This window comes from Ostrea edulis, chromosome 1, assembly GCF_947568905.1.
Source record: "Ostrea edulis chromosome 1, xbOstEdul1.1, whole genome shotgun sequence".
In the NCBI taxonomy this organism is placed as follows: Eukaryota; Metazoa; Mollusca; class Bivalvia; order Ostreida; family Ostreidae; genus Ostrea; species Ostrea edulis.
The window spans coordinates 18,831,654-18,855,326 of NC_079164.1; the positions used below are offsets into that span (position 1 = coordinate 18,831,654).

Below are 23,673 nucleotides of genomic sequence, written 5' to 3' on the forward strand. Positions count from 1 at the left end.
GCAGGGAAAAACCCATGAATCTGATGATACAACCAGTCTATACATGCAAAATACATTCAAACTATTGCAAATTGTGGATTAAATGCAACACATTCATGGAAACTTTAAAAACAAATTCTTTTCTTAATTATAGGAATCACACATACATCCAACACACTGCCTACATACCTAGAAAGAATATCTTGCATTTCCCTTAAATAATCCATTGGGGAATGAACAAGTTCTGAAAGCACTGTGGTCTGTTTCCAATAAATATCTGGATTATTTGGATTTCTCCAAGATTTCACATTACGACAATATGCCATACCAAGTCCCTTCCATGCATTATCCTTCACAGAAGTTTTGTTCAAATCTTTACAAACATCCACAACATCACACAAGTCTTGTCCATACACTGGTTTACATTCACATCTCCGTGCATTGATTTTTGATATACACTCCAATTTCTGCCTCCTTAGATTTTGAAGCTTTGATGTCAGAGATTCCTGAAATTATTACATACTTCACATGTAAATATTTTTTAAAGTAGCATAATTCCTTCACTTCTTATCTTCTGAATAAGAATGGAATTGTCCTTACAGCTCTGCAGATGCATAAAAAAAGCTTAAATTCAGAACTTTTAATTTTCAAGACCAGGATTTCCAGGTGTGGGTCATCTCAAGACTGATAATAAGCATGTGTTCAAAATATGGAAAGCTGTGAAGGAAATGTTCATACCATGTAAAACGGAGAGCTTTTGTTTTGCACAGGTTCACACTGCAAAACTGACATCTTAGACGACTTCAGTGACGTGGTAGTCATAACCTGTGCTGTGGACGGCTTGGATACTGAAAGCAATAGAACAGAATTTACAACTGGGATGCTATCTAATTTTCACATAGGAAATAGCAATCCTTTGATTATTATAAACTGAAAGTTTTGTCTTACCAGAAGGGTCCTGAGTGGATGTGGTTGGAACCACAGAAGACAGTGGTGATACCCTCATTACAGGTTTTGAGGTGGCTATACGAGTGGTGCTGGTGGGCAGTTGTACTGCTGGAGTTGTCTTCACCTGGGCATTGACACTCGTAACCAAGGTACTAGTGGTTGAAGAAGCCACTGTTGTAATTGTGGGTGGACCATTAACTATAATCATAAACAATCAATTGACAACATAAATCCAAATAATATATTTGCATTTATATTACGTGGCCAATACCACTACCAAAAAAAATAAATCTGTAAAATCAGATGTACAAATGTAAATACGGCAAATTTTATAATTCATTTTAAATGCAGGAATAGCAAGTAAACAAAAGGATAACTATTTTCATACCTGTCACACACAGAGAACAAGACAAAACAAAGAGAAACATGTCATTCAAACATTTCATGTGGTCATTTAATGTCCGACACAGCTCTAGTTAAAACTAGTAATGCAGTACTGATTGATGAACATCTAGTGTACATCAGCACTCAATATCACTGGAAGTTAGTACAGCTCTAACAGGCATATTCTATGTACGGGAATTTAATGAACATCAATTGATACAGGGAAATTTTCACCTCATGTTACTTTTGCTAAGACATGAAAAACAATTTCACTCTCTCCTAAATTTGCCTGAAGCATTCAGTCATTAATTTTGTTTGGAACACATCTTGTTCATAATAACCAAAAGGATTTGGAAAACAATTCTTACAACTTACTAATTCCTTTCCTTGGAGTAATCATAAATGAGTTAACTTATATAGGCCAAGTTTTAAATTCACCTATTTAGCTGAAGGATGGAAATGGCAGAAACAAGGTGGAGTGTAAATTTTTCTTTATATAAAAGTATTCTGAGCTATTATGCAATTGGAAGCAATTTCATATTCAACACATGTGAAAAGGAAAGAAATATACGAACATGCCTTTATGAGTGACAAAAAAAAAAGAAGCTAAATTTTTAAAAAAATAAATTATGTGCATGTCAAAATGTTTCTCTTTATGATGATTCTTACAGACTTTTTCTCTGATCAATTTCAATGACCTTCTGTTTGACCTTTTAACTTCCATCAGGTGTTGCATCTTGAAGCTGGATAGAAATGTTACTGAGGTGTGTTGGACAAGTTATTAGGCACCACTAACAATTTGAAAGACTTTGACCTGTCTTAAGATTCGGTGATTGGCTGTCACATACACATGACAGTCAATGCATAAATCTTGAGAACTTTCTTTGCCCGAGATTTCTTAGCACTTGTGAAATATTTCAAATCACAAGAGACTCCGCTCGGATGAACTCTAAAAATTAACCCACTCTCCAGAAAATGACACTCTTTTGTTGTAGAAGGTTATTAAGCTTTTGATAGACAAAAAGTCGATCAAAATCAACAATGGATAATCAAAAACTTTGTTTAATGCATGTAAACACAGTAGCACCACTTCCTGACTTTAACATAAGCTTCATGTTTCTTGCTAGGATGATAGATCTTGCAGACTTCATCAACAAGAGCAATGCCAACGTGGCATAATACGCCAGTAGATTTTGCTCAAGGAAAACATATTTTAGTGGGATTCATATTTTAGTGAAGTTAGCACTGTCCTCTGTGAGCTAATTCATTATTATGCTTGTAGAAATGAATATCAAGATATAAAGAGGGATAGCCTTAGAATGCGCTACTTCATAAATATGCTAATGGTTCGGTTTGTATCCTGCCCACAAGGTTTTCCTAATAAGTGATAATACGACCTTGACCTTGAAAAACAATAGGCATTTCCCTCTCATCATGGTGATCAAATATACCAAGTTATAATATCCTGCCCACAAGGTTTTCCTAATAAGTGATACTACGACCTTGACTTTTGACCTTGAAAAACTATAGGCATCTTTCTCTCATCATGGTGATCAAATATACCAAGTTATAATATCCTGGAGCTTACGGTTCGGTTTGTATCCTGCCCACAAGGTTTTCCTAATAAGTGATACTACGACCTTGACCTTTGACCTTGAAAAACAATAGGCATCTTCCTCTCATCTTGGTGATCAAATGTACCAAGTTGTAAAGTCCTAGGGCTTATGGTTCAGTCTGTATCCTGCCCACAAGGTCCGGACAGATAGACGGACGGACGACGCCATATCATAATACGTCCCGTCTTCGACGGGCGTATAAAAATTCAAACTATCAAGGCTGATGTGTTGACCTTGACCTTATATTTGACCTTTAACTCTCCAAAACATTTCAAAGATTCTGCTTCTCTACTCTAGACAGAAGAAACTGGATAGAAAGGTCCGTTCATGTCTCAATAAAAATCAAAGGCCTGAAGGGCCACAATGGCGTCGTGCTAAGAAAGCAAAAATTATAATGAAACTATGTACTGTCCAGTTTATCAATGCTTCATCCCTTATTGTACGTACACAGAGTAGATATAGCTTTATATAAATCTCAATGGAGAGTCTTCTACCTGTGAATATTTTGATGCCATTGACTACAGTCACACCTTGTTATTGCAAATTCAACAGGACTGAAATTAAATTTGAGATTTCCAAGGATTTGCGATAACAAGGATAACACACACACAAAAAAGAAGTGGTTTGGATTGGCAACTCTTTACATATTCCCGATAACGAAGATTAGCTGTACATGTATTAAAAACACACATACAGCTTTGAATTCAAGCAATACCAAGAATATTTATCCTTCATACAGGAATAATGCTTCTAATACATCTGTACAGTAGTTCTTTTCACAAAAAAATTCAATTACAGATATATTTTTTTACAATTCCATTCATTTCTTCAGAATATTTTTCAAAGGATTATTTACAATATCTAATGTTATTAAATAATGAATATTTTTGTGATCAACCATTGCTCTCAATTATTCACACATCTTTGCTAGCCAAGGGAGTACTCTACAATCCTTGGCACAGATGTAATTCACAAAGAACTGAAAATTTGTGCATTAAGATACTTAGTGAAAAAGTCAATTGTTGTGAGAACTCTCCTTTTAATAGTTGTAAAGGGCAGCATTGCATGTACTTGTTGATAATATAATAAAAACAAGAAATAAGTTTTAAACCAAAATTTTAATAAGAAATATGTGCAACAATGTAAACAACTATGGACCATTTGTAGTATATATCACTGCTAGCATCTCAAGAGATGAAAATCTAGTCAGATTAAAAAAAAAATTTGTTAATTCAGTAACTTTTACCTCCACAAAAACCTTTACTTGAAAGCCTTATAATAATGAATGCTTCCGCGCTTGGTTTGTTTACAATAACATTAACACGTGCCAGTATATATATATATATATATATATATATATATATTTTCCCCCATGTGTATTTCTGACTGTTTTGCATTAGGATACACGGTGGTACTTACATATAATGCAAATAAGTATTATCATGTTCAAACGTCTCATGTATGAACATTACTCATACTAATAGTGCAGATTTTACTCTTGTTTTGTTTTTCTTTTTATCGTCATTGCACATTCATGTATGCTGTATGCCCGAGAGGGCCCTAATTTGGAAATAAATCATATTCTATACCGAGTTGACCAATGATTTGCAAACCTACAGATGCGTTAATACCCTACTGAGAATGCTACAGTCAAATAAACATTACCTACCCTAAAATATAATGACCATAAATAATCCGCGATACACTATTTCTCAGTTTAAATTTCGCCAACAGCACGCAATGTTTACAAACAAAACCCACGCTATCTTTCGTCTAGACACGCTATCGTTTCAGACATCACGTGACTTTGCAAATGTAGTTCGCATTGAAATTGGAATTTTTATTTGATTTGTTTTTATTTTTTGTGAAAGTTTTTATATGTTAAAGTAAATCAATGTGATGATTTTCATTTGTTTCTCATTAACAACTTTAAAATGTCGTAAATCATTAAACAGTACAGATATTCATACGCCATTACAAAAAGCGCGGGATTTTTCCGCGGAAGCATCGATAGTCTGGCACCTTCGGTCGCGTAAACTTTTCAGCTGATTCAGTCGTACACGCTGACTAGATGCCGTTCGAGCAAAGCTCGACGCCATAATAATAAAAAAAAATAATGAAAAATTTAAAAGTGTTGAATAAGTTATTAAGCACCACTATCAATATAGAAGACTTTGACTTGTCTTAACCCTGGTGGTGCTGCACACAGAATATTCCAGTAAGCAGAGCCATGTGCCGTGAGCTGACCCCCAGGTAAAAACAACAGTATTTTTAGACAACTATTCTAGTTATCCAATGGATATTTTGTCTTATAATAGCTCTGTCCTTATTTGGAATGTCTCAATGAATACAAAAATTCCATGACGTAGATCAATTGGGATTGGTTGCGAAAATGTGAAGAGAAAAGGTCGTGTTTAATCTGCACGATTCACAATGGCGGCTTATTCAAGAAAAACATTTTTCAATGTGCCAAGATTGTTTAGACTAAAACCATGGTAAAAAAAATTACTGAATATTTACCAGAAGATGTCTCCAACAATTTTACAATGCTTAATGTGTTTTTTTGAATGAGAAATTAGCCGGACAGCAATGAACCCACGCCGAGATTGATTTCACAGGGGTAAACTTCGATCCGTCGGAGTTTAAAGAATTTGAAGTCCCCCCCCCCCTTTTTTTTTTTACATTAATCAACAAAATTGAAGACAATCATCTCATGGCTAATAAAAACAATAATATAAAGCTAAATTAATGAGGCAACTGTCAAGATTTCACAACACCGTAAAAACGACAATGGTGGATTTGAAAGTATTCTTTACAACGCCACTACAAAAACGATGAAAAGCTGGACCAAAGTAATGTTCCTATATCAAAAAACTACATATACTATTGTCAGTTTTCCTTTTTGAGAATAATAGTTCAGTCCCAAGAGGTAGAAAGTTGCGATTTTCAGGTCACATTCTCTTTACCTGTGAATTACCTAACTATTTGTATTTGCAGGGACTGAAAATATTTCCTATCTCTACTGGACATTCTGATGTACATGTCTATCTTTTCTCAACAAATCCTGAAGAAAATTGTTTTAACCAAGGCACCTTCTATTATTTCTAATGCAGACAAAAAAATTCAGCTTAGTGCACTATCACTGTATTGCATATGGCGCTACAAGGGTAGTTTGGAAGACTTTGACCTGTCTTAAGATTCGGTGATTGGCTGTCACATACACATGACAGTCAATGCATAAATCTTGAGAACTTTCTTTACCCGAGATTTCTTAGCACTTGTGAAATATTTCAAATCACAAGAGACTCCGCTCGGATTAGCAAAAAAATTAACCTGTGCATTCAAAAATATCGTAATTCTTTTGTTAAACAAACTACACTTCTTGTCTCATGAAAATGCAAGACCAAACATTCCCTTGATCAAATATGGACAACAAATCACAACTTTGATTAAGGTAGCTCATTACACCAAGACTTGTACTATTCATTACACTACGTCAGAAGATGGCAATTAAAATGTTTTGCGAAATTGAATCGATCCATTTATCTATTAGCGTAGTTCAGGGATAAAGTATCGGGTTAGTGATCAGCAGATCAAGAGTTCAAACCTACATTCTTGTTTTTATTCTAATCCTAAATTGCATATTTTCTGCCTTTTCGACGTATGATATACTTGTTATAAATCACCATATCTTTCATAATTAAATCATTTTGTGCCAATTTGAAAAACTTTTGCACGAAGTACTAAGAGAAGTAGTGAGCCACCTTAATACAGGTAAACAAATTAGCACTCCTTCTCAACCAAACTTAAGCATGTTCACTACAGCAGCATTATATATCTTACCAACTAGGGAAGAAGTGGTAGCCACACTTAAGGCCTGTACAGAGGATGTGGGAAAGCTGGCCAAGACTTGACTAGATGTAGACATCGGAGTAGATGTAGCTATGATCTGCTGACCAGTGGAAGTTTGTACAATTTGTATGAACCCAGCTACAAAATGATATGATGAACAATGAGGTGATCAATTTCAATATCACACTGAAGAGGTTCTATTCAGAATCGCAAACAACAATGCATTTTAATATGTTGCCAAAATTTAGGGACCTGCAAGACATTGCAAATTCTTTCAGGCTCGTACTAAGGCATATTATTTCAGCCTTTCATGGAATTCTACCAACAACAAAATTAAATTGGAAGAACAACGAAAAGGCTATATTTCTTAAATGTTTTGGAGATGTTACCTGGTAATTGTGATAGCTGGCCTGCAGGAATCATCAGACGGGCTCCCTGATCTGTTTGTTGAATGTGAACAGTGAGAGGCTGCTGAGCTCCAGTCGGTCCAGCTGTAAAATGTGACGAGACAAAATAAGTAATACGATTCCCCATGCCTTTCAAGACCGATTTAATCTGTACATTTGTATGGGTGTACCTGGCTGTGCCTGAACTTTGACTGGCTGTTGTACAGAAGAAGGTATTGCACTTGTAACTGGGGTTTGTACAGTCTCTACAGGAGGACCATTCACTGCAAGAATTTACAGTTCATTTGGTTTAAAAATCTGAAGCTACATGTACAGTATTAGAAAATGCTTCTCTTACTATGCTCTTTAAACTATTACATGTAATTATCACTTGAAAATTGCATATACCAGTTTCTGTCTTCCCTGTAGATTGGACAGCTGGTGAAGCAGGTGTAGATTTCCCAGCAGCAGTGGGAGATGCTCTTCCAGTCTAACAAAACAGATTGTTTCATCATATTTTGGGAAATTAATGCATCATTTTCACTTTACATGATTATCTTGTTCTAAAGAGTTAATCTAGACATAACTTACTGCTTGAACAGAAGCAATTCCCTTGAAGGTAACTGGTTTAAGCTTTCCATGTGGGAGACTGCTCAGAGGCTCTGGTTCACTATCGATTTCCTCAATTAATCTCCTTGGAGTTTGAAGCTTTTTCACTCTATGTGCCACAAAAGCCGGGAGGTTCAACTCCATGTCAGCCAAACTGGGATACAGCGAATGTAAATCAATCTCCTGCAAGTTGTACAGTGATTAATTCAGCTATACATGTACTTAAACTTGCATACACATTTCATTAAATTGTAATATGGAAGAAACACAAACATATACATGTCCTTTTTTAATGTTATCAAATACAATGTAAAATCTTCCTAATTAATTATTGACACAACGTAAAACTATCAAGACTTACCTTGAAAGGATCATAATTCAAGCAATTCAGCACCAGTGATGGAACTAAGTAATTGATGCCATCTGTTTTGAATGGCGATACAATTGGTCTTGGATCAAAAAGACTTGGATGGTTGCAAACTTTCCTCAATTGCATCAAGATATTGATTACACTCATGAAATGTCCAGTGGCAAGTGTTTCTTTTGTTCTGAAAGCCAGGAATTAAATAATAACTTCAGAATCAAACTAAAGAGATTCAATACTTATGAACCTTCCTCCCCAAATAAATCAAGAAAATAAATCTAAAATACAGCAAAATCTTTTCCAACTTACTTAGCCTGAGACATGAAATCATCATATAGGTATCTTTGTCTCTTTGAGAGGTGGCACATAACCACATGTTCATATTTTTTGGGCATCTGTTTTTCCACATCTTGCTTCAACCGACGCAACAAGAATGGCCTCAGAACCTATATAATATATATAAAACCACAACTTAGATACACACTAAACACCATACATTGAAAGCAACAGACAATGAGGTGTGTATAGTTATAATATACCTTGTGTAGTCTTTTGATTAGACTCTCATTGTATTCATGACTTCCCTCAATCATTCCTGTTAGAGGATTAGCAAACCATTCTTTGAATTCTCTATGAGACTGGAACACATGAGGCATAAGAAAATGCATCAGAGACCACAATTCCATTAAACTGTTCTGAAGAGGCGTCCCAGTCAAAAGCAGACGTCTCTGACTTTGGAAGTTGAGAAGAGTCTGCCATCTTTGAGATTTGAAGTTTTTTATATTCTGGGCCTGCAATGTCAAATATTGAAAGTTCAGTGGTTTTAACAAATTTCATCTTCATAATAATAATAAAAAATAAATTTAAAAAATTTTGAAAATCAAAGGCCTCAAGTTTGACTTGTCCATGATTTCCAACAAGGGTGGGTGTATACAGCACCATCTTATGATCTTTAACTTCCTTAATCTTTGAAGTAAGACAAAACAAAATGTACATGTCTAAGTAGATAGCTGTGGAATTTCAAGGTCACAAACGAGGAACACGACACATCAGCTTAAGGAATTTACCCATAAAAGCTTCAAAAGTTGTGTGATCATAAAGTTCAAGATCAAAAGGTCACTAACACATCTGCACAATATGATCACTTATCGAACTATATTCAGTTCCGTATGAGGGTGGTAGTGAAGAGGTAAATCTGCAGGATGTGCCTGATACCAAGGAGTAGCTCGCTACATGAGTCGACTCAAAATTAAATAAATAAATAAATATAAAAAAAAATTAAAAATCATAGCATTTAATGTTGACCCAAATATAAGGCAGTTTCTGAATACAAGTACTTTTAGCTTGTGGATTGGATTATTGTATGGGGTTCTACATCCATGTGAGAATAATTCATTACACTAGCTTTGAATTTTGCCATATGCAATGGGATTGATACAGTGCACCTTCTTTAAAGTTTGAAATCCAAAACCATTTTAAAGACTCATCTCTCTCCTGTACAAAATTTCAACCCAATTTATGTTCATGAAGGGAATGCTCTTTACACTATACTGTGGCAAATGTATGATAAATTGAAATGTACAAAGACAAATATATTGAGTCCAGTATACAAAACTGTACCCAAATGCATTTACCCTTCACTTTTATATTCGAGAATTTCTCACATAGTCTTTCTATAGGAAGAAAGATACGCTATCAATCTCGCTTTTGCAGTAACAGAATGCTAACACAACTGAATATAACAAGAGTCTCATGGACTTTACTAACCCTCAGTAACTAGTAGTATGAAGTATTTCATCACAATGCACTACAGTAAAGATGATTTAAATAGGTCAAATGTATCATAACACTTTACCTACTTAGTAGATGCACTAGCGTCTGAACCCCTGACACAAGGGTAGGGAATTTCACAACATGGGTAAGAGGGCTACACGATCTCTGAACAATGCATGAAGTATTCATTCAGAAGTAAAAGTAAGAAAACAATTTTTAAAGAATGATTTTCACATTTGGGCCCCCCAAAAAACCTGGCCCAGAGGTCATGAATTTCACAATTTCGTAGAGGGATGCATGATCTTCATAACCAAAATTAACCTTTTAGATTTTCTTCAAGCTGTAAAGGGATAAAAAAAAACCTAATCTAAGGGCCATGAATTTCACATTACTGATAAATCAAGGCATCCTTGCTAATCATGACAAAACATGGTTTGTCTGCTAGATGTTCCCGACTCAAGCTGAGTATTAAAAAAGTTTTAACATCCCCCAAAAGCCTCATTTTAATAGGTTTTGACCCCTAACCTCAGACCAAGACATTTTAAAACAATCTTAGATCCCCTAACCCTAAAGATGTTCCATCACAATGTTGATGAAAAATGTTTTTCCAGAAGAAGTTGGATTACGTTTGAATATCAATATATATCAGACAACTGCCCATCACAATTTGTCACCAGCAGAGCAACTCGGGTCATCTTAATAACAATAGTCCACATGAAAAAAAATAACTTGTTATACCTCATCCAATATAAAATATTTCCACTTTTTTCTTCTGAAAGACTGATGGTCTTGTATAACAAGCTTGTAAGATGTTATACAGATATGAAAGGCATTGGTTTTGGTCCAACCCTACAAAAGAGAAACAATTTTTTAAAATATGAAACACCTTGATAGTATGTCATTACTTAAGTTAAAATGTAGAGGTACACATTGTTTCTGTCATTCTGATTGAATACAGCATACTGCATTCAATGGATGATAACAGACAAGTAATCTAGGGGATTTCTCAACTACTAAGCTATGACAGAGCTATAGAGCCTTTACCTTCCCCTAATTCCTACCCAGATCATTTCAATCTCTTATTTATTGTACACACCTGTCTCTTTAGTTTTCTTTCCTTCAGAGATCCATAGTAAGTGAGTATTTTGAATGCTGGACACCATTTCTTTATCTCCATCTCCCAATTCAACATTACACTTGTTGGAACAACAATTAAATGGGGTCCCCATATACCTGAAAAACAGACAAATGTTAGACCTAATGTTAAATTGAATTTCCAATGTTTTTCTTTAAAATAAAAATAAAATAAAACCATGAAAAACCTTATTCTTTATTCTAAGCAAAAACAAAATTCTTCAATGAGCCCAACATGGTTGTCACCCAGTCTCATTTTGATATTTGGAATATCAAACCCGATAAACAACTTAACAAGGCCCTACCATAAATCATTACGTATATTGATTTTTATCTTTATTTCATGCCATCTAATACAACATTTCTGAATTACAATGCAACAAAGAAATTCATTGGGTTTTATCAAAAACATTTATTAAACAAGATATTTATCAATATCATTTGGCTCAGGTGAGCAAAAAAAAAAAAAAAGGCTATACATACTTTTCTCACAAGCCAAATGAGCTAATAATGCAATCGTCTGAATAGTCTTTCCAAGACCCATCTCATCAGCCAAAATTCCATTTAATCTTTGCTCATACATAGTAGCAAGCCAGTCTAATCCAACATGTTGATATTCTCGTAGTGTATGTTTCAGCAAGAATGGCACAGCTGTTTTAACCTACATGGACATAATAATACAAATAAAAAATAAAACACAACAAAACGGATCTGACTGATTATTTGCTTTACGTCTTAGAAGGTGGGACATACAGTGTGAAAATTAAACTTTGCTTTATAGCATTATAATTGCTTGTTTTATAATCAATGATACCTATATTTTCAAGAAAAAATGATGCAAAGATAGTTTAACTTTTATTTTTAATTTTAGAGGCCATTTTTTGCATGTTGTATGTACCGAAAAACTCACGTAACAGGACAGACATAAGAAAGAATTTTTAACTAATACAAAGAACCAAGAAACTTATTTCACACGTATCATACTTTATAATGACAAATAATAGTGTTCTTTTTTATGACATATCCAATGGTATTTAAACTTTCTATATTTATTTGGTAATCGTACTTGTTAAACATAGTCTTAAATGCAGACACTAGCAGTATATTTCTGTCAGTTTCAAAATAGTGTCAAAATGTTGTACATGATGGCTATAGTTTCATTCTTGACAACAGCTGCTAAACCATATCTATCTTTGAAACTACATGGTGAGTGGTAGATATTTGGTATAAATGGAAAAAAGCAAAGTAATCAGAAATATAATCACGTAACAAGACAGACGTTTATCATGTTTATTGTCTTTTCTTCTTTTTTTTTTTTTTGTAAGGCAATCTCACATTATGTTTAAAGAATTTTAAAAGTCTAAGATATGTAATAAAGAAGTACCAAGGATATGAAGGAGGCATGATACAGTTAACTCATATCCAAGATACAGGTATGAATAACCTGAGAAACATATACAGAAAACCAAAAATATACAAAACACAAAATATTAACAAGCACAGATGGTAAGATCTCTAATTTAAGGAGCTGGAAACAAGTGTTTTTGAAATTGGGCACTTTCTAACACATTAGTCATGTATATCCTGGACATTTTGATTGAAATAATTCCAGTGATTGGGACAAGAGTAACAAAATCTGAAAAATCAGTACTCATTTGAGGGTTACATTGTACATGATCCACATTTACAATGATATAGAATCTTTATGTTTGACATTTTATATGTATACCATTCTGGTCACTGTTTATGGGCTTAAAGGGAAAAAATGTTTAGAAATAATATTGAATAAGGGAGCATCCATTAGATTCTCTATGGTTTATATTTAAAAAACTATCCTGCAACCCCCCCCCTCCCTGTAATTTTTTTCTTGTGCTTTTAAAATTGACAAAAGTATAGTAAAATAAATTGAGGGGCAATAAAATAGACACCCCCACCAACAACAAACACCCAAACAATGTTGTAAAGCATCGGTGCTTGAACACCAATGCACATAAAGTTATATAGCGACAGGGAATGTTTTGTGTTATTTAGTTGCGTGAAATGTCTGGAACTGTTACGTGATGCACAAAATCTATATAAAAACAATGGGATTCCGTCAGATATGAGAACAAAACAATAATTTTAACATTCTATTTTCATAGTTAAAGCAATGATCGGTACAATTTTGTGCGGTTCAAAACGCTTAAGTCGTATTTTTCCACTTTAAGTTTTTGATGTCTGTAATTGTTACGTGTCTATTTTTAGCATGTCTGTCAATTTTGATATATTCTGGGAACAGTCAAATCCATTGATTGGCCAACAAAAAATCTGCTCTTTTTAATTACCATGGACCTCACATTTATGTATAATGTTGTCATTTTGAATTTGTAATCACTTGTTCAGAAATAAATCCAACTTTTTTTCTGTTTTCACGTAACTCATCTCTTCACGTAACATCACGTAACTCTTAGGACAGACATATTTCGTGCTGATCTTGAAATTGTTGTCGATGAAGAGTGTGACGTATTTAAGTTAAAAAGAGACCCGGATATACCGACTGCGCTTGAGCAACTGGATTTCCCCGAATATTTATAGCATTTCTATGTCATTTGCATAATGAAAGTAGATTTCACGTAACACGAAAATCGGACAGATAATTAGTATATACTTTTTCAAAACGAGAAAATACTCGAATTAGACCTTGGATAATCATACCGTTGTACATATATAAAGAAAACAAGTTGTTTTCGAAATGTTACAAGCAAAATACGGCTTAAGGAGGGTTTAATGAATAGAAATTAGGTGTGAAAGTTGTATGCCGGCATTGACAGACTCGCACGTCAAATAAGCCATTTACTAAAGTCGATAATTTCGTGTAATACGGAAGAAAATTTAATTTTTTGAAAATATGATTTTTTAAGACACAATACCAATATTTTAAAAATCACAGACAATTATGACACAACTTGGGACATAAAAGGGAGATTTTTGTTGAAAGTTTGTGACACTAACCATGTCCCAAAAAATGGCTTCCAGAAAGGGATGAAATTGAACTTCCAGTGTTAATTAAATTAAGACAATTCAAGTCACAACAATAATTTTATTTATTTTATTGAACAAAATTATAATAAACAGGAAAATACCATAATCAATAGGAAAATAATTGATTTGCATGATATATACACAGTTTTAGTACCCTTGGGGATAAAATCATGTAAAGCAAATAATGAGTCATCTACATGCATTTCAGACTAGAGACTCTAGACTGTGCCTACCATGAGACATGACAATTTCATAAAAAGAAATGCCATAGCAATGAGCAGATTTGATGTTGGAGATTGGTACAACCACTCTCTAAAAAGTAGAGAGCGGAAAGTAAATCTCCTGATTTCAAACAAAACAATTAAGACTTACAGTTGTTGTTTCCAGGGTGTACCCTTTGGGTTGAAGACTTTGGGCCTGTGCTGCAATATCATTGATTTCTTTCCCTGGACCTTCTTGATCATAATCACCCTACAACATGGTGATTTTGATAAAATGAATGCGAATTTATTAAGCAGATCAAATAAATCAACATTAAAACTTAATGACAATAACTAAACTAAACAAATTCCAGTTAAGATACCTTTCCCTCCCTTTTTTCTTTATACCTGAGATTTAGAGTCATTGTCTTTCTGTGCTAAAAACTCCAATCCAACATCATCCTTCTCTGGATTATCTTCTCCCATACTTTCTTCCTCCTCCTCCTCTTCTTCTAATTTCAAATCAAAGATTTTAGAGTAAAGAAATACAACCAAACCTCATTATCTTGAACTCAATGGGACCGAGAAAAACTTTGAAATATCCAGGGATTTGAGATATCGAGTGTAAATACTTGAAGAACAAGTGGTTGGGACTTACGATTCACATATCCATGACATTCAATATACTTCAGTTCAACTGTATGCAGGATTGTGGACAGCAAATATATATATATACCAATTTGATGTCTGTCAAGCAAAGAGTTCTCAAGATATTGAATGGACAGTATATTCCTATGTCCAGTTTGACCTTGAAATCAATAGAGGTCATCTTCTCCTAAAGACGTACAAGTTTGATGTCTGTCAAGCAAAGGGTTTTCAAGATATTGGGCGAACAGTATATTCCTATGTCCAGTTTGACCCTTGACCTCAAAATCAATAGGGATCATCTACTCCTCACAATGTGTCATTGTACCAAGTCTAATGTCTGTCAAGAAAAGATTTCTGAAGATATTGAACGGACAGTATCTTCCTATATCTAGAGTGGATTGACCCTTGCACCTGAAAATCAATAGGGGTCTCTTCTACACACAATCAACCCACATAATATTACGATCAAGTAAATGGTTCTCAAGATAATGAGCGGACAACATGTGGTCTACCAAACGACCGACAGGTGCAAAGCAATATGCCAATCTTCTTTCCTGGGGGTGGGTGTGTGTGCCGCACGTGCGCATAAATATGGAGGGTCTAAACAGTACATTTTTTCCTGGAATTGCTCTGAACGAATCCATGCAAATAACCAGAATTTTTGTAGTAACTACATTTCAAGAATTGCAATAAAAGCCAGCAGTTTCTACCTTCACTCTCCTCCTCTTCCTCCTCTGAATCTTCCTCTTCACTGTCTTCCTCCTCTTCCTCAGGCATTTCAAAGTCACTGTCGTAAGCTCCTGCATACTTCTGATATAATTCCTCCATGGTCATTTCACCTGCATGACAATGATAATAAGTCAAGCAAATTTGGTTCACCTGAAATGTAACCTTTCATTGTACATAGATTAGTGCTATTACTTTCATCCTGTAGATCTGTCAACTCCTTGGAATAATCTATTTTCTTTTCTTGTTCCTCCTGCTCAGCTATTGTGTCTTCCTCATCTTTTTCATCTTCAATTGCTTTAAATTCTGAATCTTTCTCCTCCTGCAAGACAAAGCTTACAAATGGAAAGTGGACGATAAAAACATCTTTAGTTAATACAAGATTAAATAAACATGTGTTGTCTTTTGATTAAGTGCATATCTTATCAAAAGACATGCTGCAATTCAAAAGATAATTAATATTCCCCTGCAAGATAATCCACAGTGACTAAAGCCAAAATGGGAGTGTACTTGGGGATTTTATTAGGTTAATCTGAAATATTAGTACAGTACCTCTTCATTTAGCACATCTGAGGGTATGGGAACTGGATTTTCTAGAACTTCTTTTGGCAATGTTTTCAAGAGTTCCTCAATGGGAAGTTCACTTTCCTTCTGCAAAGCATCTAACTCTGCTTTGGTATTAAGCTGCAATACACAATGACTTTTCAAGTTGAATCATCTTTATATGTGACTCACAATATTAAGGGGGTACTCAACATCATCATAATGGCTGACTTCCTTTTAAAACATTGATGAAAATATAATTATCAGCAATATTTGTCTCTTCATTACAAAATTCATTGCCTCGCTGAGAAGCTCAGTAGGTTAGCATGTTGACTGCTTAACTGTATGTAGATGGCAGGTTCGAGTCCAGCAGGGTTTTTCTTTAATCAAATAAAGCAAATCTGAAAGTTTTACAATTTCAAAATATTTTTGTACATATCCTCTACTTTTCATCCACATTAAATTTCTCTGGTGTAGCATACCTCCTTAATACGAAGGATATTAAAATAAGTAATCACCTGATCCTGTTCAGCTTCTTCCTTTTCAATAGTCTCTTCATCATCTGATTCATCTTCTTTGATTGGTTTGAATTCTTCATCTCCTGCATCACTGTGGGCTGGAGTTACTGTACTGGACTCGCTTCCTATTGATGTCCCTTCCTTCTTTAGTCCTTCAGTTAGCCAAGTGGAATATTTCTCTGTTTGGTCCACAATAAAATTCAAGTGTAAATCCAAAGCCTTCTTTCTTTTCTCCTCTAGTCTTGCTTGTGATTTGTACTGAACTACCTGCCAATTCAACACACGGTTAAAAAAAAAAGACAATCCATACCAATGCAACAAACTTTCCACAAAACGAAAATAACAATGATATAAGAAACAGTTTGAAAAACATTACCCCTTATTTTAACTGAAATGTATGTATAGAAAACAAAATCAATAGTTGTCTAATCTTAATTTTTAGTTATAGGTCAGACAATTTGTGTAAGCATGCCTTAAATGCCATGAAACCTACTGTAACTACCTTTTGACCTGAAAATCATATAAGGGTCATCTATCATCAGCCATGACCTATCTAGCTACTAAGACATTGGACAAAGGGTTCTTTAATACATATGTAGTTAACAGGTGCAAATCAATATGCCCTTCTTCTTTAATAACAAAGACTTAAATTTACAGTTAATGAAATTATGTGATACACACTCATAATTGTCTCAAAAGTCTTGTTTTGAGGAAGACTAATTTGAATTTATCTATGGCCATCTTCACAACACAGCTATTTATATTAGTATAGCTGGTCTTGGTAATAGTGGCCATCCTTCAGAAAGCTCTGTATCATTGACAACCAAATGCATACTTTACCTTCTCAATATTGTTCCAAAATTCCCGAACCTGCTTTGCCATTTGACTAGCTATTTTCTTCAGTTTCAAAGCCTCTTCCTTCTCTGCTCTTATTTCTCTCTGTTCAAGATCTTGGAAATATTTGGATACCATTTTCGCTACCTACAAATAAACTTTGCAATTGTACAAAAAGAGAAGCAAAGTTAATTTACTAAATAAACTAATACATGTACATATTTATCCTCTAGAATATGTGTGTTTCTGGTAAAATGATTTAAGTGCCATGAGGAGATTTATTCTATCAATGATATGAATTTGTTGTCTTTGGACCATGCCCGTTATATTTTCACATGGCTGCACATGTGTAATCATTTGAATGCTTTTATAGACTAATTTTTGTTGTGTTTGGCACAGGAGTCTTTTTGAACGAACTTAGTGAAAAACTGTACCAGTGAAATAAATTATGGTTTGTAATCAGGATTTGAAATAAAGAGTACTAGGGTCGGTGGGTAAAACTACCATTGCCCAGGTTACCGGAAACACACACTTTTTTTATTTTGGCCTCACGACATCCAATACCTTTCTTGCAGCTGCCTTTTTCCATTTCCTTTCCTGTGAAAAATCAGCAGCTAACCATTGCATTTCTTCCAGTAGATAATCCCAATGTCCTTTATTTCTTGGAGGTTCTTGCACTTTGGGAAGCCTTCTTGTTGACCATAATCCTTCCTTCCTAAGTTCAGCAACTCTTTGCATCACCTGGGCTTCCTGCAAACAGGTGAACACAATTTAAACACAAATTTTCTTCTTTACATTCTTTTATTTAAAAATCTTTTTAAATGTATTCAGCGCATGATGTTGCAATATTCATTGCCAAAACTGGCAATAAAAACCAGGCTTGGAAGCAGCATTGCAATAATTATTCTTTCATCAATGTTTTCAGGAAAATTGCAGATCAATTCCCTATTCCAACACTTGATGACCTGTGCATTTCCTATAATCTACCCTAGTCCTTCTTAATAAACTTGCCTGTTTCGCTCTTTCTACTATAGCTTCCTGTGTTCCTACACCTGGTGTACCATCATAAACACCTGCTATAGTTGGGGTCTTCGGCTGCTGAATACTTGGTGACACTGGAGGTGATTTGGTAGTTTTTGTTACAGAGATTGATGCCGACACTCTGTAAAGAAAGCATCAATTTTACCTCATTTAAGATAATATATATTTATTTCATATGACAAAAGTGCACATTAAACCACAAATCCCCACCCAACCATTTTCCCCCCATGGAAAACACTACAATTTTAACCCTACCCTTACTACCTAGAGCTTTGGTATACACTACAGAATGACTTGCAGAATTTTGAACTTAACATTTGTATCCTTAAGATTTTCCAAATTAAAAAGTTATTTACATTGGCGAGGCAGCAACAGTGGACTTGGTGGAGGATGTCTGAGCCACTGAAGATTTGCTTTCTGTGATGGCCTTGGCTAGATGACTTTGGAGTTGTGGCATTGATACAGGAGCTGAGACAGTAATAGTGGTCACAGTAGTAGTAGAAACAGTCCTCTGAACTGGAATTGACTGTATAGTACTCTTTGGAGCCAAGATATCTGTGGAAACTGTACCTAATTTGGCATCAAAGGAAATCCAGAAATCTTTAGTCCAGAATATCCAACACTAAGCTTAAATATTATCACAAATTTATACTGTACTAGTATGTGTATTACGCATTGATGTGTGTACCTGGCAGAATAATGGGACTGGCTTGAAGGATAGGGAGAATAGTAGGAGGTTGTGAGAGATGCTGCACATGACCAAAAATCATCCCATGTCTTCCCCCTGGGCGTCGTGGATCAAAGCCTGCTAATTTCATATTCCCATGAGAGCACAAGACTCAAACCATTTCTCATCATCCCAATATGCTGTGCTTTACAAGCATATTTCTATGGTTTCCAAAATTAAAAATCAGCCAAAAATAACCCCATAAAAATATCTCTACGATTCTTTTTCAAGCAAGTTTGAAGTTTTACTAAGTTTAAATTCCTACTGAAGCTACAGCAACATTCAGCCAAGCACACACATCACATAATAAAGAAAATGAACTCAAGGGATAGATTTAAAGAAAAATTAAATCATTAAGAGAACTTCATTCACAACATCAATGCTTTACACTACAGTATGCCACAAACTGAAATATAATCTATTGAGAGTAGTAAATTTTTTTAAAAACAGTAGTGGAAATGTATCAAGGTTGCAAGCTGGATGCCTATGAGGAAGACACACAACGAAATACTCTTGCTGAATTAATATTCCGTTACAATAGCACCCTAAAATCACAGAATTTAAGGCGACTCCATGATTGTAACGGTTAGAATTTACTACCATTCTGAAATTCATCAGTAGATATATTCCAACCAGCTAGAGGTTCAGCGGTGACACCATCATTCTATATTATGTACCCCTCCCCCCATTAAATTTTCTTTTGATCTTATTTTATTTAAATTACTGCATAACCTCTAGCATCCATCGAAAATACTCGAGTTGCTGAAACCACTCCTCTTGGAATAGCTCAATTTATGAACTTTCGACTTGTTCCATCTCCATTCTGTTTATAAATTCATGTTTCATTTCCCCCCCTAAATGTACTTAACCTAACCTAAATCACATGCAACATAAATCATTAACACATGATCATCAATATTTCTAAAACTAAAGTCAACATACATGGTTGAGATGGTGAAGATAAAAATCGAGAATGGAATGCAGAACAAGTGACAAAACCCAAACAGAACCAGCAGAGGCATGGGAACTTTCAGGAAAGTAGCAATGATATTAAAAGCTTGAGTTGAATTTCTTGTACATGTAACAGATTTAAAAAATAATCTCTCATTTTAAAAACAATTGTTTTTGCAATACTGCAAGTCGTATTTCATTTTTAGGAAAACTGCTTTGAAAAAATTATTTTTTAATGTCAAATCATAACAAATATTGTGTACCAATTCAAATGGGATTAAATACATCCAGTATTATTAGCATTTACAAACATTTAATACTGGAATTCAGTCAATATTCAAGTACCTTAGATTGATGTATATTTGTGTACATTTTACTTCGTTCAAACCAAAATATGAGCCGGAATGAGCTCATTGAAAAACGACATTTTGATAAAAAAAAGTCGGAGGTGTAAAAGCATGGTGACATTAACCAAGACTCTTCCTTGTAGGAATACATTAGATACAACATAGAGCACAAACAAAATGTTTCTACATGCATGTCTGGTTAATTCATGAACACAGCTGATTTTCAAGTGCATTCTTGCATTAGTTACATTTGAATCTGCATGCATTCCCCCCAAAAATTATTATTAGATATAAATGGTAACAGATATCTTTTCAAGTTAGTTTAAAGCCATTAGTACACAACCAAAAGACAACAAAAACAAAACATGAAGTACATTACTCTAAATTTGATATCCTTCTATATGTGAAAGTTACATTTTTCACTGAACATTTAATGTTACCTTGTTGATTTAAGGCAGCTACAGATGGAGGTAGAGTGGTTGATATAGCTACAGGTGTTGCCAATGGGACATTGCTTCCACTGCATGTGATAACCTTCACCTGTTACAGATGTAGAATTTGTTTTAGTCAAGTTCTATTCAACTATTGGAGTATCCTATATCAAAGTCCACATTTAAGCAACTTGTTACACACATTTTTTTTTTTTTTTTTTACCTCGTTATTAATTTTCCTCTCTAAACTACTTTCTTCTTCATCATCACTATCCAAACTCCCAGATTTCAAAAAGTGAACCAATTGTGGAGTTGGTCTTTTTTTCCATGCCAGAAAATCCATCAAATTCCCTCCATTTTGTAGAAAGAACATTTCTGTCAGGTTATCTATGTATGGTTCTTTAATATCCAACATATTCTTATACTTGAGATCCAAAATTAATTTTCTATGATTTGCTATCTCTTGGGTAGCTGCAGGCTTTTCCTCTAACTTAATTTTCTTCTTAGGAGATGGACCAGACTGATTAGCATATGCAGTCAAGTTTGGAAAAGTTAAATTCAATGCTGGAGGTTTTGAATCCACTAACGGTCTACTACTGGAAACTGAAGCTGAACTACTTGTTCCCAGCAGAGAACTGGCACTTTTATGTGTTTGATTACTCATGGTCACTATATGTTGTTGAGGTAGGTTGGGTCGAGAGCTTTGCCCCCCAAAAGAAGGACTTTGACCGGTGTGATGAATGGTTCCCCTGCCAATTGTACTGATTTTATTTCCTTCCGTGGCAGTTCCTTGTAAGGATCTTTGCAACTCTTCTAAACCAGCATTAAAAACATCTGAAATTGAGAAAGTTTTAAAGAGTTTAACTAGATTTCGATACTTCATGAATACTACAAACAAAAGTTTCTTACAAATGTAATGTAATTTTAGTTTCTGCAAGCTTTTTTTTTTTTAACAAGATGTGTAAACACTTATATCCCCATATGACAGCAAAGTGAATCTGGTACACCAAAAACCTAAGCCTGAAACGATTCATCGAAATATTGATGCTGTTCGATAAACCATGTTCGATTCAATGCCTCGATTTTCGGTCTGATGTACGTTTATTACAAATGGGTTCAGTAAAATACATCTGGCTTGCCCTGTACTTCTCTTTACTTGCATGAGGGACAAAATAATGTCGAATAACAGTCTATGCGAAAGTTTTTTTGACAACACAGGACATTCGGTCCTGTGTAATCAATGAACACACCGGACCGAACCAAATTTTGTCAGACCGAAAAACCTAATGTATAAAAGTGAAACACGTGAAAATGCAAAACCAAGGAAATCTTATTTATTATACCAGTAATACTATACCAGGGATCCTTCCTGCATAATACTTTAGACAGTCCATGCGGTTTTAATCATATTCATTTACGTATTTGGATTTGTGTGATAGTTTTTACTTATAACAAACATTTAAATGACTCCGCGTCAAAATAGGGCCAAAATAAAAATATTGTTTGTTTCCCCTCGCCCGACCGAGTCTGAAAATTCACACCGACCCATAAGTTTTTATTACGCCATTCTGGTGAAGTTTTTTTTTTTAATTTTAAGAAAATTTCAAGGTCGTTTCTGGTGCAGATCAGTATTTTATAATGACAAAAATTTTCTATATCTTCTTTGGTTTCGATCCAAAATTAAAAAATAATAATACGAATACAGGAGGTGTTCTGGTCCGAAATCTAGAAATTTCGCCGCCTCCAGCTGGAGGAGGCATTCTCTGGCTGATTTCAAATACTTACAAGCCGAATTCAATTTTAAGCTCATAACTAATCAATAAAACGATTCTTCTTGTACTTACTAATATCGATTTTATGGGTTCTTTCATCACATAAACAGTCTCTTGAAAACATTTTATCAAACTGTCGAGCTTTGTTTTGGGTCACGAGACTCGTTTGCTCAAATGGCAGTGAAAATTCGGTTGACTACAACTGTTGGTTTCTGTTTAATATCGAATTTTGGATTGATATTTTCTTTTAATCGATATTAATAAGTACAAGAATCATGATTGTTTTATTGATTAGTTACAAGTGAGTTTAACATTGAATTCGGCTCGCAATTCGGACTAGTGATCTGCAAGATCGAGATGGAGAAATGTTGTCTATACGAGGAGCGAGGAAACAAGAGAATTCGGGGCATCCAGTGTGCAAGTTGTGTTCTTCAGTAGGGGAAAGTGTTGATATTTCGGACGGATGCGATATTTTTGACAGTCAATCAGAAGCATTTTCAATTTAACTTATTTCTGAACTAATGCTATATTTACAAACTGGAAAACACCTAATTATATGCACATGTGTAACTCAGCTCTGATTGGTTGATGTCAGCATCCATTTTGTTTGATCGGCAAAATCAAGTCCCGTTGAAACGTTTTCTGGTAAACTAGATCTACCGATATCATTTAAAAATATAATCAAAATCACTATCATATACAAATTAAGATAATGTGCAAAAAACAAAAGCATAAAATGTCAGTGAACCATAAATAAAAGACAGCAACCGAGTTTACCAATTTTATAACACCATGTGTCCAAAACTAACACCATTGTCCATAGTTGCAACATTCTCCCTAACTTTATTTAAGTGTTAGTATGTGGCATA

At 34.6% G+C, this 23,673-nt stretch overlaps 1 protein-coding gene across 8 annotated transcripts in view; it reads right to left on the bottom strand.

Moving 5' to 3' along the window:
- LOC125663169 (helicase domino-like) overlaps positions 1–23,673 on the bottom strand; it is a 43,925-nt gene that overhangs the window by 14,792 nt on the left and 5,460 nt on the right. For 3 of the 8 annotated variants that reach the window (XM_048895474.2, XM_048895481.2, XM_048895510.2), the window contains exons 3-29: positions 21,256–21,866; positions 21,042–21,141; positions 19,265–19,384; positions 18,933–19,146; positions 18,547–18,697; positions 18,100–18,285; positions 17,542–17,682; positions 16,702–16,968; positions 16,193–16,324; positions 15,836–15,962; positions 15,625–15,753; positions 14,675–14,778; positions 14,439–14,537; positions 11,529–11,706; positions 11,008–11,144; positions 10,650–10,760; positions 8,678–8,929; positions 8,448–8,584; positions 8,136–8,322; positions 7,757–7,957; positions 7,574–7,655; positions 7,357–7,449; positions 7,169–7,270; positions 6,771–6,917; positions 928–1,125; positions 718–827; positions 169–485 (exon numbers count right to left, since the gene is read on the bottom strand). In XM_048895474.2, the coding sequence (XP_048751431.2) occupies positions 169–485; positions 718–827; positions 928–1,125; positions 6,771–6,917; positions 7,169–7,270; positions 7,357–7,449; positions 7,574–7,655; positions 7,757–7,957; positions 8,136–8,322; positions 8,448–8,584; positions 8,678–8,929; positions 10,650–10,760; positions 11,008–11,144; positions 11,529–11,706; positions 14,439–14,537; positions 14,675–14,778; positions 15,625–15,753; positions 15,836–15,962; positions 16,193–16,324; positions 16,702–16,968; positions 17,542–17,682; positions 18,100–18,285; positions 18,547–18,697; positions 18,933–19,146; positions 19,265–19,384; positions 21,042–21,141; positions 21,256–21,866 (4,633 nt within the window). The remainder of the gene's footprint in view (positions 1–168; positions 486–717; positions 828–927; positions 1,126–6,770; positions 6,918–7,168; positions 7,271–7,356; positions 7,450–7,573; positions 7,656–7,756; positions 7,958–8,135; positions 8,323–8,447; positions 8,585–8,677; positions 8,930–10,649; positions 10,761–11,007; positions 11,145–11,528; positions 11,707–14,438; positions 14,538–14,674; positions 14,779–15,624; positions 15,754–15,835; positions 15,963–16,192; positions 16,325–16,701; positions 16,969–17,541; positions 17,683–18,099; positions 18,286–18,546; positions 18,698–18,932; positions 19,147–19,264; positions 19,385–21,041; positions 21,142–21,255; positions 21,867–23,673) is intronic. The other 5 variants (XM_056152953.1, XM_056152951.1, XM_048895489.2 and 2 more) reach the window with 4 other exon arrangements.